Consider the following 16,670-nt stretch of genomic DNA (forward strand, 5'->3'; position numbering starts at 1 on the left):
CGTTTTCTGCTTTAATAAAAAACTGCTTTAATGAAACATCCTCTTAGGCCACGATAGTAGGAATCTGGTACGTGGGAAGTCTTGGCTGCATTAGCTTGGCAGTAGATTCAAGACAAGATACGGCTGGTATGATTGAACAAGCGTATCCTTCTGTCCTAGGGTTTTGCTTTTGTGGAGTATGAGGTGCCTGAAGCTGCTCAGCTGGCCTTGGAGCAGATGAATTCTGTCATGCTGGGGGGAAGAAATATAAAGGTGAGTAGCAGGCCTGCTCTGAGAATTCTTAGTTCTCTTTACTATGAATAATGGGTTTGTGCCTAGAAATGCTTCCCACGCACTGTCACGTGGAAGATAACCTAAAGGCTGTTCCCTGTTAGACCTTGATACTCAACCCATTGACTGTATTGTCGTTCTGGGTCCCTTTCTCCCTGAGGAGAAACACCCAGCATGCTAATGAAACCTAGAAACTTGTTCTCATAAGCTAGCTCAGACTTTCCGTCCACGCGTAGAATGGAAGACTCTTGAGGACAAGACAAAGGTGATTCTTGATATTTTAACGTTGCTTTCTTATGTTGTACCTGTGTGGATGGTAGATAAGTAGCATTGGGCTTTTGTTGTGCCTCTCGAGAGTGTGAGGGACTTCAAGTAGTGGTCCACCCTTGCCATACAAAAAGGAGGCGTTCAGAACAAACAGAAAAGAACAAAGGATTGTAGCTGTGGTTTTTTTAGGCAGCAAGAGGGGATCTTGCAAAGGTGAAACTTTGGGGATTGAAATTGGGGGGGAAAACTAGAATTTTCTGCAGTGTTTTATATCTTGCATTTATATCTCTGATATTTTCTGCATATCTGCAGTGTCTGATTTCCAAGAGGGTTTTAGGAGCCTTCAAAAGGATATAGAAGCATTGTGTTTTGCATTCAGAATTGTTTTCAGTTCCTGGAAGCTGGTCTCTGGCAGGTCAGGTAACATAAATGGGGGAAATTACCTGCTCTAGGAGAATCTGCTCTGGCCGGGGAATTGGACTAGATGATCTCCAGAGGTCCCTTCCAACCCCTGTCATTCTGTGAAATAATGGTGGAGGAGTGAGCAGAGCCTGTCCAGGCTCTTGGTACTTCTGCAATCCCGGTAGCGCAGGTTGTATCCCAGAGCTGAGTCAACTGCTGCCCTTTGCTAATTACGCCCTTCTGAGGTGTTATTTGGTTTGAAAAGGCAGTCGGGTGGCTGAGTGCTTGTCTGCTGCAACTCTTGGTGAGTCATGCTGCTGCTCTTCAGAAAGTGTAATGGGCTGTGCTCTGTTCTCTGCAGGTTGGGAGACCCAGTAATATAGGTCAGGCGCAACCAATTATAGACCAGCTAGCAGAAGAGGCACGGGCTTTCAACCGCATCTATGTGGCATCTGTTCATCAAGACCTCTCCGATGATGACATCAAGAGTGTGTTTGAGGCCTTTGGGAAGATTAAATCCTGCACGCTAGCCAGGGATCCCACAACAGGAAAACACAAAGGCTATGGTTTCATTGGTAAAATGGCTGTCTGGTGTTTGATGTGGGCTTGGGAGAATGGTCAGGAGCATCTGCATCTTTCTCTTTTTTTTTTTTTTTTTTTTTTTTCTCTAGTGGAAGAATTGCAGTAAGAAATGGGGTAGAAATAAATTTGGAGCAGATCTGTGCCTGAACTTAGAAATATAATTAATAGCCAGGTATTTTTACTCACTGTTAGGTAGGTTGAGAGATCTTGCTGTGCTGACTGTTCTCAACAATGCTTGTGTGCTCAGAGGGGTGAGATGAGTGAGCTAAGCACGGAGGGTCTTCTCACTTGAACACTAAGGAGTTGTTTTTTGCAAATACCAATCACAGTTGTGGGGTGAGAGTGGCTGCGTTCAGGAGTAAAAAGGATCATTTATAAATACTTCTTTCTCACTGCAGAATATGAGAAAGCACAGTCTTCTCAAGATGCTGTTTCCTCCATGAACCTCTTTGACCTTGGGGGTCAGTATCTCCGAGTTGGTAAAGCCGTGACTCCTCCAATGCCTCTCCTGACACCAGCTACACCAGGAGGACTGCCTCCGGCAGCAGCCGTTGCTGCAGCGGCTGCTACAGCAAAGATCACAGCACAGGTAAGGCGTAGGCTGGTGTGAGTCAACCAAGCGGATGACTGGTGTGACCTGGTAGAAAAAAGCATGCAAACTGAGCTGTAGTCACTAGTGTGAATGAAAGCCCTCGGCCTGGATCGTGCTGTGTTCCCAGGAGCTCACGTGTAGGAGCTTGCCCCTGACCCTTGTGAGGATCTGATACAGCAGTGTTCTGGAACGGAGTCTGGCACAGCTGCTCAGAACTTCGTTTAAAGAAACTGCGGGGGAAGATTGGAGGGATTCCTTGTCTGGATAGGCAAACCAGTGATTAGGGAAATGGCTGTAGTAGAGGCTTAAAGAATGTATGAAAGTATGTGAAAGGGGGCAGGCTCAGGAGGGCAGTAATAGTTACGTGTTGTTGAAAAGGCTCTGCCTGTGTGGTGAGGTGGAAGGTGACTGTAACGGCTTTAGGCTGTTCAGAAACAAGGAAATGCAGTGATGGAGCAGAATTGGATGTTGATGTCATGGGGTTCTCAAATTTAGTTTGCTTGAAGGAGGAGCTCCTGGCTATGACCAGCGGGCGCTGATGGAGGAGGATTGCCTTTCAAAGAAAACCCCCGTATCTGTGTCCGTCGTCCTTGCCTTGGGCAGCAGAATCTCCCCCTGCATCGCCGTAGCCCATGAAAAAACAAGTTCCAGCACTCTTGGGTTCTTCTATTCTCTCAAGCAAAAGAATCGCTGAGGTGTGCAGCCCATGTGTGCCGCTAATCAGCTGACTGGGCTTACTTGTGTAAACAGCTCTTTTTCTGTGAATCACAAGGTAGAGGCAGAAGTGGGAGGAGCGGCCAGTAATGTGAAACTCTCAGGTGGTTTGCATGTCCCCAGCAGAAAGTTCGCAACTCTGGGATCCTCTGCAGTCAACTAAGGAAGGAAGCTGAGGCATGGCTCAAAAGTCATTTGGATCAAAATCACTTTGGGAAAGAACCGTTAATTCTCTTAAGTGGTAGAGATCTGTTACAGACATGGATAAACGTTTCTGTTTCTTTCTGCAAAATACTGCAGGATTTGTTACTGCGAGGAAAATTTAAAATTCAGTATGTAGAAAAAAGGTTCTGAAAGAGCTCAGAGATACTGGGCAGTCTTGTCTTTGCTTAGACGTGGTACAGATCTGATTTGCCACGTGGGTAGTTGTAGAGGACTAGAGAAAAGAGTGAGAACAGTTACAGAAGGCAGGATCTCTTATTTATGCTCTTGCATAGTTCTTTTATGAACAGCTTATTTTAAATAAGAACATATGCAGTCATGGTCTGTAGGGGCTTTAATTTCACTTTTTTTTTTTTAAACACAAGCTAATCAGTAAACTCGGGGGAGCTAAAGACATGGACATGAGAGGGAAGTTTAAGTCAGAGATAAAACTTTGGATCTGCAACCAGAACTGCAGCTTTAGTCTGGAATTAGCATGCCAGCCAAGGAAGGAGGAAGTGTGTCTGCACTTCAGTGAAACTGTGAAGAGAGAGAGGCATCAAGTAGCCAAGATAATTGTTAATGTCTTGACAATGACTGTAAAAAAAAAAAAAAAAAAACAAACCACAAAAAAAACCCCAAAAGAATTAAAGCTATTAGAAAAAGTTTCTTTAGCCATTTAAGTAAAAAGTGGGGGCAGCTAATGACCAGTGTAGTTAAAAATGACGATGGTCTTGTTACAGCACTGAATGCTTACAGAAGTATTTTTCCCCTTCATTAGAAGCATAAGGCTAATGATGCACATGGGATTACTGCACCCGAGGTGGGTGTAAAGCTCGGAGTTAGTCATGTGCAGATGCACCCTTAATAGTTCGGGTTTTTTTGTAATAAGTCTGTCCTGTCGTGGCTATTGCCGTATGGCTGAAGAACAGCAAACATGATACATGCATAGGTCGTGTGGAAAACGGGTATCTGCAGGCTTTGTTCTCAGCCCAGTGGTAGGGAAAGATTGAAAGCAAGCTTTAAAGGAAGGACAATGTTTTCAAAAGAAACAGATATGCAAAACACTTGGTCATTTTTGGGAAATACCCCTGCTAGATGAACATAACTTTCTTTGATAAGACTACTGTTACACTTTGCTAGGAAAAAACATTAAATCATATCCTATCAATAATTTGGGAGTTGGAGGAGACCCCCATGAGAAGCTGTTAGACCAGACCAGCGCTGTAACAATGAATTCTGAGATGCGTAGGCAAATGAGAAGAGATGGAAACGAGCTGTGCTGGAAATTGCTGACCCTTCACTCCGCTGATGAAATTACTTACAGATAGCTCTTGCTTCATCTCCAATAAAAATATTAGTGGCCTTGTTCTCGGCATTCGGAGAAGAGTACTAATGGAATTAGTTGGCAGCACAGAGGTGAGATGCATTATTAATGTAGAGGAGAACTGGAGTGTCGCAGCAGACTGGAGTAAAAATTATACACAGCCTTTAGTAGTAAGAGCACAAGATACTGCATTTAAGGAACAGAACCTTAGAATTTTTTGCTCCATGGTGTCAGCACGTACAGGAGCCCCATGAAAACAAGGAAGAGAAGGATCTGTGTAACTAAATCATAATAGCCAACAGCAACAAAAAAATTGGATCCTAGTGTATGTTTTAGGTACGTTATTTTCAGTAGTTTTATGGAAGTGTTTTATCGTTTAACTAGGTGTTCATCTTGAATGTTGTGTGAATTCTGTCGTCTAGAGTCAGGATGTTTATGTGGATTGTAGAAGATGTAGAGAAACACTGCAATTATTGGGAGAACTGGAAAACCTGATACGCAGGAAGAAACTAGAAAAGTTTGGCTTGGTGTAATTGTAGAAGACTGCTGAAAGGTGCATCAGATTTTTGCTCAAATACAGTCTGTATGGAGGCAAGTAGGCAGTGGGGTGGGAGAAGAGGCTCTGGCAACACTGACAAAAGGAAGTGGTTATAAAACGTTTCACTGATCGAGTCTGGAAGTTTGAAGGAAGTTGCCAGTCATCGACAGCTGTAAAGCTCAGCAGGGTCTGAGCAGTAAAAAGGTGGTGGCAAAAGTTAGTTATATGATTGTTACATTGAGAGATTTACTAATGTGATAATTGTTTGCAGTCGCTGTGATTGTGAGGGCAAACAGTGCTGTGTTGCTGGATCTAAAAGTGCACAGCTTTTGAAAAGGCAGCGTTCTGCTCTCCCTTGTGCTTGCAGTAGTGTTTTTGACTACGGTGTTCCTTGAATCAGGAAGAATTAATCTTCCACCAGATCACTTAGGAAAAACTGAAGCTGTAAGAGTTCCCTCGCCTGGTTTGTCACCTGGCCCCAGGGCCCTGGTGCTGTCATCAGAGGGGGTGGGACGGGAGCTCCCATCAGTCTTTTCAAAATGGATCACATCCCTTAGCATCAGTAAAAAGCTTTATCTGCGTATAAGGTGGAAACAAGTAGAGATTCCTCTTACTCTAGAATTGCCTGCATCTTTCAAACCATGTATTGAATCTCTTGGTGTCTTTCATTCAGTAACCGACCTAGCAGCTTGAGAGGATGGGTGACATTTGAGTTGCAAGAGAACATTTTTCTTCCAAGGCTTGGTGTCTCCTAGTTTCTGCATTTCTCTAGTGGGCTGGGTGGCATACTTATGTATCTGGTATTTCTTAGGTGTGGAAAAAAGCTGAGCCTCACCTGAATGCACCCATAATATGACTTCTTGACATAGAATTAACGCTTGGGGTTTTGTTGTTTTTTTTCTTCTGTCTTGCAGGAAGCAGTGGCAGGAGCTGCAGTTCTTGGCACCTTGGCAACCCCTGGGCTGGTATCTCCAGCGCTGACTCTGGCCCAGCCCTTGGGGGCATTGCCGCAGGCTGTAATGGCAGCACAGGCACCGGGAGTCATTACAGGTATGGTTACTCTTCATTTTGTCACTTATTAGAAAGCACGGTTCTCTATGGCTGGGGTCACAACGAAGGAGAATCTGAAGCTGAAATCCTTCTCCCTGCCCTGCTTTGTCAAGAACTTTTATTTATTTGTGCAGCAGAGGGGGATTTTATTTTGGTATATAATAGATATGACAGGGACATTAACTTCACAGCGGGAATGCATGGCACTGAGTGAAAAATCTGGATAATTGTTACTCCATGCAAAATCCTGCACTCTTTCTCCCTTCTGGGCAGGTATTGAGTGCTTTTGTCCTCTGTGCTGACTGAGATACTGCTTATGTCTCCCTGGCCATTGGTGCAGAGCAAATAAAACCGTCAGGATTCCGTGATCCTCTTTGTCGCTGGCTGGTGTGTACCCAGATGTTTCAGAACGTCAGTTCTTTGCTTTGTGCTACAGAGTTTGTACTCTTACAGGTGTAACCCCCGCCCGACCTCCCATTCCTGTCACCATTCCGCAAGTGGGAGTTGTGAATCCGATCCTGGCTAGTCCCCCGGCATTGGGCCTGATGGAGGTCAAAAAGGAGAAGGAAGAGGAGGAGGTATTCCAGGAGTCAGAGAGGCCAGAGATGCTGAGCGAACAGGAGCACATGAGCATATCTGGCAGCAGCGCCCGTCATATGGTGATGCAGAAACTGCTTCGTAAACAGGAGGTGAGTGCAGAGTGACCGCCTGAGCCAGTGTCAGCAGATGGGGCTGCGGGGCTTAGACCTGTCCTAATGTGGTGGTGCTCTGCAGGTCTGTGTGCGGGACGGCCTTCCTGCAGCACATGTTGTAGGTACCTCACAGAGCTCACTGGGACTGCGAAGCTACCTGCTCGTGTCCTGCTTGCGATGGTTCTTACTCTGCCGTTAGGATCTTCTCAGAGTTCCTCTGAGGTTCAGATCAGTCCCTAGGCCAGAGAGGCTCGGCTAGGAGGTGTCTCTGGTTAAACTGTCTGCTTACTTAGGATCATTAAAGCAAACCATGATGGCCTTTTGGCTTATAATTAAGGAAGTGAGACTGACACATGGTCAGGGCAGTCCACCTTTTCCTCCCCACAACCTTTTACAGCAAGATGAAACTCTGAGCTGTTTATAAAACAAATTTTCATGGAAGTTAAAATGAGAGAGAGGACAAGAATGAATGATAGAAAAACTCAGAACATTAAATAGAAGAATAGATTTGTAGATGGGGGTTGTCTCAGAAGGGGCTGATATTGATAATCTCATCAAGCTTCTTGTTTGGGCATGACCAGAGGCTTGTTCCTGGCCATGATTGAGTTTCCCATCTGACACGCGGATTTCCTGAGCCCTGACGCTGAACTGACGATGTTTCTTCTCTGGTTGCTAGACAGGGATAATGCTGACATAGGTTTCATAAGGCAGACCACAAATGAGTTAGCTGGTGAGCATTCTCCTTTACTCTCAAAGGGTGCCTAATTTTAAATACATCTTTGAGCTTCTGACTTAACAGCCAATTTTCCTCTGTCACAAGCAGCTTTCCCAAAGAATCCAATTCATTTGGCATTCTTGCTTGTAAAAAGTTTATCAGTGTCGAAAGAGAGTCTTGAACTACAACACTTGCAAAGCTGGTTTTCATTCTCAGCTTGTAAGTACCCTTCCATTTTTGTGGTTCTTTTAGTAGGCCCTTTAAAGGCAGTGACACAGACCTGTGAATAAGAACTGGAACAAGTATTTTAAAATTACACTGAGCCCAAAATGCCGTGTCTGCTCACCTGAGACGCTGGGCAGGGCCAGAGCTGGGAGCAAGGGATGTGGTAGAGCTGGGTGTAATGCACAAGACTAGAGGCTGCCCAGAGAGGTTGTGGAGTCTCCATCCTTGGAGTCGCTCAGAAGTCATCTGGACCTGGTCCTGGGCGACACTAGGTGGCCCTGCTGGAGCAGGGGAGCTCGGACCAGGTGACCTCTAGAGGTCCCTTCCAGCCTCAGCCATTCTGTGATAGAGGAGCTCAGGCACAAAAGGCCGTGATGGGGGGGTGCATATGAGAGGTCCGTTGCCGACACTCTGACAGACTCATATGTTGTTATACCCTGCAATGAACGTTACCCGGTCAACCATCGGTTGTCAGAGGTATAGAAGACTTGGTTAGTCCTTCTACTTTATTTAGAGCTGAGGAATTTTTTTTTTAAAAAGACACGACAGTGGTGTTGGAGATAAGAAAGCAAAAAATAACTGCATAGGAACAGCACAAGAAAAATTAGAGGTCTCCAGGTCACTTGTGCTTCAAGATGTGTCTAAGAAAAGCCCCAGAGATGGCACACAGCTGAGGCCAGGCCACAGCACAGCTGCCGGTGAATGAGATTTGTTCATGCTTCTGATGCCTGGGAAGAAAATTTACTAATTTGTTCCTGAGAACGTGGGATGTTACTTGTTTCATGGAATACGCTTGTAATGATATAGCACTGGAATATCTGGTGGTGCTCACATGCTGCGTTGTCTGATGTGGCTTTGCAAATGTCATCTCAGTGTCTCTCGGGTGTATTAATTCTTTCTTCTTGGCTTTCTCTCTGCAGTCCACTGTGATGGTGCTTCGCAACATGGTGGATCCAAAGGACATTGATGATGACCTAGAGGGAGAGGTGACAGAAGAATGCGGCAAATTCGGGGCTGTAAACAGGGTCATCATCTATCAGGAGAAGCAAGGAGAAGAGGAGGATGCTGAGATCATTGTCAAGATCTTTGTGGAGTTCTCCATGGCCTCAGAGACTCACAAAGCCATTCAGGCTCTGAACGGGCGCTGGTTTGCAGGAAGGAAGGTGGTAGCAGAGGTGTATGACCAGGAGAGATTTGATAACAGTGACCTGTCAGCATGAACTCTACTTGAAAGACTTCGCCCCTGCCCCCTCTGCCTGCCTGGTTCTTTTTTAGCCATGTATAAAGAACGCGCCAGGGTGGGCACAGATCTCTGTGATGTACTTGTAGTTTGGATAAAAGCGCAAAGAAAGCTAGTGTGCATCTGTGTGTGTGTTAAAGGGGCTGACGTCTCCCCAGCGGAGGCTGGCGTGGCTCCAGCCTCGTCGCCTGAAGAGCGGGGCCCGAGCCTGAAGAGGGGTTGCTGCTCGTGTTCCTGCCTTACGCTGCGGTCGCTTCAGAAACACTCAGGTCAAGACCCGACCACACCTTTTAGGGGCTAGAATAGCCGTTTCCTTCAGAGATGGGCCATGAATGATTGGAACGGAGGAGGGAGTCTCTTCGTAAAGTATTTTGGCAGCACCCTTGGGTGCTGCTGGATTAACAAGGAGGAGGGAGGGGAGCTCGGGCAGTGCTGGAGGGAGCTTTGCTGCCGAGGAGCCGCATGTTGGGCTTGGCCTCAGGAGCCCACACGTGGGTCAGGGCCCAGAACTGAACCAGCTGGGCCTTTTTGGAGTGTTCCCATCAGGCTTGTTCTGATACTGCGGTTTGGGCCTCACGTGATGGGTCAGAGTTACCCCGACTGATCCTTCCTCAATGTGCCAAAACGCGAATAGCGAGCCAGGCTGTAGGCGTCGCAGCTGGGCTGGGAGCGCGAGTAGCGCCGGTGGCAGCGCCTGAAGTGCTTTTATGGAATCGACATCCAGCCCTGGTACTGCGGGCAGTGATGGGAACACACGCCTCGCCTGAAAGGATAGTTTGGGGGGGATTTGTTGAGGACTCAAAGCATTAGTAATATTTACAAAGCATAAATGCATTTATTTTAGTAATTTTTCTGTCTAGCTAATGAGTAGGAACAGAATTAGCTCATGTTAATTACCTTAAATATTTTCAGTATGTAAGGGGCTACTATACTGCTTGTCATGCATAGCTGGTGCACAGCACAGATCTGAAGAAAACCAGTCGGTTTAGTTTAGAAATTCAAACAAAGGAAGAAGGATCTCTAAGGAACTTCCGCAGGGAATTCTTGAGTTGAGCCTGCAGCTACGGGTTGCCTCTAAGCTTGGAGATGTCTTTAAAATTAAATTTTTGTATTTTGTTTCAAACACTGAAAAGAACTCTTCTTCTGTTGTAGGTTAGAAATTTGTATTTGCACTTTATGATTAATCTATATTTAACTCTTTTTGCACTAATATTGCCTGTTAGCTTAAATAACCTTTCTTCTTCCCTCTTTTTATGCCCATTCCAAGTTAACAGCAAGCCTGTCGTTCCCAACGTGTGTTTTGTTCGCCAGCGTCTGTTGGGATCAGCTTGCTCTTTCCCTGGTCATCTGCCCTGGCAGCCCTTCTTCGCGTTTGTTAGCTTGAATTTCTTTTTCTTGAAAGTGTTGATGAGATCTGCTGAATATATTCTGAAGTGGCATTTGCCCCTTCTTACCTGTGCTGGAAATGCATCATCCCGTGCCCGCTGTGATCCCACTGACCTCCCACAGCCACGGCATGCTGGTGGCTCGCAGTTGCCCCGGTCTCGCAGTGCAGCACAGCTGCTTTGCTGCTTTTCTTTGTGATGCAGGAGAAGATCCACTATTTTTAATTGTTCCAGAGATCGGTTTAGTCCTACTAAAGAAAACCAAAGCACCTCTCCCATGACTCAGTTGGTCTGTCTAGCTTCCATTTTCTGTTGTTTGCTCCTCTTCTGTTGGCTGGATTTAGGAGTACAAAGTCCGCACTGGAAGTTTCCTTGTGCTGCTGATGGTTTAAAAAACTAAAGTGGGGAAAAGTTGATGTGAGAGGAGAGCAGAGATTAAAGAATGATGGCCTGAGTGCTGATCAACAAGTTTTTGTGCGTGATCAATCTGACTTGGCTGACAGGATGACATTTTGCAAAAGTAACTTCATAAATGTCTTCATGAGTCAAATGTCTGACAAAAGACCATCTGTCTTACCTTCTGGGTGGCCCTTGACACTGTCCTCCACAACATCCTTGTAACTGGAATGGAGAAGATACGGGTGTGGTGGGTGACTGTTGGTGGGTGAGGAATTCGCTGGATGGCCACATCCAGAGTTACAGTCAACGGCTCCGTGTCACAGTGGAGATCAGTAAGGAGTGGTGTCCCTCAGGGGTCTGTTCTGGGACTGATACTGTACGATGTTTTTATTAATGACACAGAGAATGGGATTGAGGGCACCCTAGTCAAGTTTACGGATCACACCAAGCTGAGAGGTGCAGTAGATGCGCTGGAGGGACGGGATGCCATCCAGGGGACCTGGACAGGCTGGAGTGGTGGCCCCATGTGAACCTCTGGGGTCCAACCAGGCCCAGTGCAGGGTGGGGGCAGCCCCCGGTGCCAGCCCCGGCTGGGGGTGGGGGGATGGAGAGCAGCCCTGAGAGAAGGGCTTGGGGGGGCTGGGGAGGGGGGGGGAAACGCTGCCCATGAGCCGGCACCGTGCGCTGGCAGCACAGAAACCCCCCACAGCCTGGGCTGCATCCCCGGCAGGGGGGCGAGGGGGGGATTCTGCCCCTCTGCTCCGCTCGGGGGAGACCCCCCTGCAGTGCTGCCTCCAGCCCCGGGGACATCAGGAGGACATGGAGGTGTCGGAGCGGGGCCGGAGGAGGCCCCGGAGATGCTGGGAGGGCTGGAGCCCCTCTGCTGTGAGGACAGGCTGAGAGAGCTGGGGGGGTTCAGCCTGGAGAAGAGAAGGCTCCGGGGAGACCTTCCAGCCCCTTCCAGGCCCTCAAGGGGCTCCGGGAAAGCTGGGGAGGGACTCTGGAGCAGGGAGGGGAGCCACGGGACGAGGGGGAAGGGTTTTAAGCTAAAAGAGGGGAGATTGAGATTAAAAATAAGGCAGAAATTCTCCATGATGAAGCTGGTGAGCCCCTGGCCCAGGTTGCCCAGAGAAGCTGTGGCTGCCCCATCCCTGGAGGGGTTCAAGGCCAGGTTGGAGGGGGCTCGGAGCCACCTGGGCTGGTGGGAGGTGTCCCTGCCCAGGGCAGGGGGTGGCACTGGGTGGCCTTTAAGGTCCCTTCCCACCCAAACCATTTGGTGATACCATCAATCTAAGATCATGTGTTGTACAACATTGTAATTAAAATGCTCTAGTGTGAGCTAAACACAAATTGATTAGGAATGGCTGACAAACACAATATAATCCTAAATAGACAAAAAAACCCCCACTGAATGCGGAAGGGCTTTTTTCCCCTCGGATCACAGAGTCATAGAATAGTTTGGATTGGAAGGAGCCTTTAAAGGTCATCTAGTCCAACCCCCAAATATCTTAAGAAATCTTAATAGAAATCTGGCTTAGGCCAAATGTAGATGTCTCTAATGATTTAGGATTCTGAAGCAGGTATAGAAATGTGCATTTCGCAGGCTGGCATGGCAGGTCAGTAGCACGTTAGGTTTGGTGTTAGTGCACATAGTCTGCTTTGGTTTGTGTTTAAAATGGTTTATTCATCCGTGAGGGATTCTGACTTGGAAAGCCGTAACTCGGACAAGGATGAGAAGGTTTTGGGGGTAATCGGTGGGTGTGCGATGTGGTGGTGGGTGTTGTGGTGTTCCTCTCCTGGGGCAAGTTCCGGGGGGTCACCATCCATGTAGTCAGCCTCCCAGGTGACTGTACAAGGCTGAAGCTGTCAGTGACTGAAAGGACGATGTGTGTGACCAGGGGAGCACAAAGTTGCGCTGTGGGAGTCTCCCTCTGGAGAAAGTGGCTGGTGAGCCTGTCTGTCCACCCCCAGGAGCTCTGTCATGTGGGACCCTTGCCTGAATTTATTGATGGCCTCTCACCATTCCCTCCCCGTTCCCTCAGAGATGTCTGTGCAATCACCAACTCACATCTAATCATGTATTCTTCCAATTACTGTAGTTCGTGTCATGCGAACTGGAAAAAGCTGTAGATCGGTGCTTCAGGTGCAGCATGAATCTGGTCAGGGTAGAGACAAGAGGATGGGTTCCTCTCCATTAGCCTATTAGTCAGGCTTCAGTCTTCCTTGATACTCCTCCTCTTCAACGGCTGTAGTTTGAACGGTTTTCTGATGGAGTGAGGGAGTAACAAGGTATTATCAGGTTACTTCACCTTCAGGCTTTTTCAGACTTTTCCTATTAGAACACATCACTCTGCAGAGTAATGGTTTTCAGCCAGTTTTATCCATGTAGGGGCTTTCTCAACTGATTTGACAGCATTGCTCTTCAGGGTGAATTATTTGAAAAACGCAGGCAATTGAGAACAGGCTTTTTGCAGAAGCAACCCGAACATCTGGAAGCCTCGCCACGTGACTGCACGCGTATGGACTTTCCTGGATTTGCAGCCCTAAATTAGGACATTAGGACAGAGAACCGCGCTGGCCTCGTTACGATTCAGGCACAGGTCTGTAATAATTGCCTGGAAGACGCGAGAAGGCTAAACCTGTCCAAATTTGTCTTCCTGTAGCTCCTGGGGTCTGTGTGTTTAGGTGTGCCAGCACCGATGATGATCACCGGGAGCTGTGGTGTGTCACGGAGACCCATATATATCTTGAAGCAGAGCGTGTGTGACTTGCCTAGTACCAGAATCGATGGAACAGAAACAGGACCGAGCAGCTGGGATGCTTTCTTGCCTTATTTATGGCAGCATGCTGCCCGGGTGCAGCTGCACAAACTATTGAATGGCTCTGTCTGGTGGCAACTGTCAGAGGAGGCTCTAGGTTTTAATGAAAACATCCCAAAAATGTTTGGGGTGAGAATGAAACCTTTTTGCCCGAGTGCTGGAGGTTAGAGACTGGGCCCGACCAGCAAAGAGTTCCACTTTGCTAAACCCTAAAGGAAACGGCATTGGTGGAAAGTAGAAGCCAACAGCTGCTCTCGGTGGCGCCTCGACTCTGCATCGCTGGGTCCTCATCAGGGGTCAGAACCTTCAGCTCTCTTAGACTGGGGGCCTTCCCTGTGGCCCAAAGGCATGTTGTAAAGAGGATACTGCTTACGTGGAGGCGAGAAGAAAACCGCGCTGCGGGAAGGCGGGTACCAGCGGTGCAGGTTTGCTTCTCACACTTTCGAAATGGGTCATTTCAATGATCCAATGTGAGCTCCTGCACCCACGCTCTCTGCTGGGAGACCCCTCCTACCTTTCCAGGATCACTTCCCTGAAAAACACGGCTTGAGGTCTTACCCCAATGGATGTGGGTGCCTGAGTAAGCTCAGTCAGGTATTTCGTGATTGCGGGAGACTTTCATCTGAATTCATCTCAAACTGGTTCCAGTCCATTCCCGTATCTGTCGCTCCTGTTTCTCCCCACCCAACCTACCCCAGATTTGCAACGCTTTTTCCTGAGTCGCTTGCCTTAGATTTGAACCGTTGGGCAAAAGGGATAACTAATCCCCAGCTTAAACCCTGCATATATACACCTAATTATAGAGCTGCATACCACTGCTGTTTTCTTTGGCCCAGGACCTCAAGTTTCAGAGCCTTAACCCCTGCAGTGCTGTTCTTTGTCTAGTTCCTGCTGTTGACTTGTGGACAAGTTTAAAGTCTGTAAATCCTGTGGATTATTGGTGTATTCCTGCATAGAAGATGGGCAGGAAGAGACCAAAAAATTTGGGAAGTAGCGGTCTGCAGCAAAATAGGTACACAAGAAGGTTTTCCAGTATCTCGTTGGTACTTGGACAGACTGTCTGTCCACATCATCTTCATTCCAGGTAAATTCCAGGTTCAGCTTTCAGTATGAATAAGGTAGAATCCCGATTTGGCAGCATTTTCCTGTACGCGCTGTCTCTTGTGCAGATCTTCGGTTTTATGGCTGTTGGGCTGCCGGAGAGGCAGCCAGAACAACGGGACTGCATATGGCTAACACCAGTGTGAGTGTCCCGTCCCTCTAAAACAGCACGCCTAACCAGACTAAAGCACGTAATAGTGCTGTGGGAGGCTAGTGAGTTAGTGTTCGTGCTTCTAAGACAACAGTCCTTCATCTCTAGCTGAACACAGGGGTGGTTGAAATAACCTGAATTGACAGACAAGGTTTATGTATTATTTTTTTTTTTGTATGAGCTGATTACCAGACTTTCCACTGGCAGGTCTGTGGATTTTCCACCAAAGCAGCCTGAGAGTCTTCCCTGACAGTCTGTGCCTGGATCTCTCTCAGGTGGATCCTGAAGCAGAGGTTCAGCTTTATCCCTGCTGTTGCCATTGTCATTAGACCTCTCCGTGATGCTGCTTCTTTCCTGCAAAGACCTGGCGTGGCTGCTGCTGGCAAAGATCTCTCGCATGTGCATTCTGCACTGGGGGTGCCCTTATTTCCTCTGAGGTTTAACCTGTAATCCCTGGGGACCGGTGCAGAAGAGCTTGAGCCTTGAAGCTCTGGGTCTTCCTGTTCTCTCTGACCCAGCTTCTTTCGCCTCGGCAGCCTTTTCCCCGCAGCGTTCATAAAACTGCCTTGGCAATTGGTTAGTTTTCCTTAAACGGGGCTGTATCACCTGAGGTTTTTGTCTGTTCTTTCAAGGCCGAGTCCTCACTTTCCACAGAATAAACCAAGTGGACTTGCGGTAAGTGACGGCTCTGCTGTTGGTCCTGCCCGAGGCAGTGGCCTCTGCAGGCTCCTGTGCAAAAGCATGGAACGGGGCAAGCACAGAATTGATACACTTCAGATGCCAATGACTTACAGGTAAGGGTTTTCCTGGGTTAGAGGCCATGCCAATCCAGGCACCACGAGCTAAATCCTCAGTTTCCGGGGCATCACGTAGCACTGGACCTGGCGAACTTCTCATCCCTTCTGGGATGCAAGTTCCCCTGGAGAAGTCCGGGGTGGCTGCTCTCAGAGCCCTGGTATGCAGTTTGGCTTCTCCCGCTTCTTTTGACCCTCCTCCCGCTAGCTGGGAAGTACCTGGGGCTTCTCAGGGAAAAAAACCCTCTTTTCTCTGGGCCTGCTTCAGTGCATTTCCCGCTGAAGCGTTTCCAGGTGCCTCCATGGGTGGCAGATCCAGGAACATTCCAGGGGGGTGCTGAGACTGAAGGAAGAGATTTGAAAGAAACAGCTGGCCCAGGACAGCAGTCTGCAACAGAAAAGCTGTTGGGCTTTTTTCGGGACGTGCTCTAGGTCCAACCTTCCCGATGAATCCCTCATTTAATGGAACCACACGGCAAATAGGGAGCAGTTCTCCAGAGAAAACAGAAAACTGAGTGGTTTGAACTTTCAAGCACCTCACAGCTGGGAAACAGCGTTCTTTATAGGGAGCGTCTGCTCTGCAGCAGCCAAGCATTGGAGTGTGATGAGGTATGGCCACAGAAAACTGGTTGTCTCAGAAACTTAGTCCTGCAAATTAAGACAGCACCACACAGAGGTGGGGATGAGGCCGTGATGGGACTTTTCCAGTCATCTTCAATAAAGTTTACCCTCAGTCTGGTTTGCAAGTCAGTGTGTGTGTGAGCACTGATTCAGCGTCAGACCCTCCCTGTGGTGGGACGATAAAACCCTGACAGCAGCTGGGCATGTTGGGGGGCAGAGATGGCTCGGGGACGCAGCTGGAACAGCTGCAGAGAGCCAGAGCGGCCAAAACTGAAAATACAGTTTCCTTCTTTACCAATTAGGGAAGACAGGCTTCCAGAGAAAAGCACATCAAACCCCTATTTGGTTGAGAGTCGGGTTCAGCAGCGTCTCCATGGTCTGCAAGACGGGCGATGTTAATGCCTTCAGAAGCTTCCGTAACTACGGGCTCACAAACGCTGTCCTGTTAAATGGCTTCCACTGCTCAAAGGCGCTACAGAATTTTTGTTCTACCTTCAAGATTTTAACTCTTTAGTTAAAACCACTCTCTTCCCGCTTTACAGAGCCCTTGAGAATAGTGTCAAAACGAAGCCAGCACTGGGAAGA

At 47.9% G+C, this 16,670-nt stretch overlaps 1 protein-coding gene across 8 annotated transcripts in view; it reads left to right on the forward strand.

Moving 5' to 3' along the window:
- The window catches only part of PUF60 (poly(U) binding splicing factor 60), a 30,413-nt gene extending 20,475 nt beyond the window's left edge, over window positions 1-9,938 (forward strand). For all 8 annotated transcript variants that reach the window (XM_074578064.1, XM_074578067.1, XM_074578068.1 and 5 more), the window contains 6 exons: window positions 160-252; window positions 1,301-1,514; window positions 1,920-2,110; window positions 5,808-5,943; window positions 6,397-6,632; window positions 8,496-9,938. In XM_074578064.1, the coding sequence (XP_074434165.1) occupies window positions 160-252; window positions 1,301-1,514; window positions 1,920-2,110; window positions 5,808-5,943; window positions 6,397-6,632; window positions 8,496-8,795 (1,170 nt within the window). In that variant the 3' untranslated portion in view covers window positions 8,796-9,938. The remainder of the gene's footprint in view (window positions 1-159; window positions 253-1,300; window positions 1,515-1,919; window positions 2,111-5,807; window positions 5,944-6,396; window positions 6,633-8,495) is intronic.
- Window positions 9,939-16,670: the final 6,732 nt, after the last annotated feature.

Source organism: Larus michahellis, chromosome 2, assembly GCF_964199755.1.
Source record: "Larus michahellis chromosome 2, bLarMic1.1, whole genome shotgun sequence".
In the NCBI taxonomy this organism is placed as follows: domain Eukaryota; kingdom Metazoa; phylum Chordata; class Aves; order Charadriiformes; family Laridae; genus Larus; species Larus michahellis.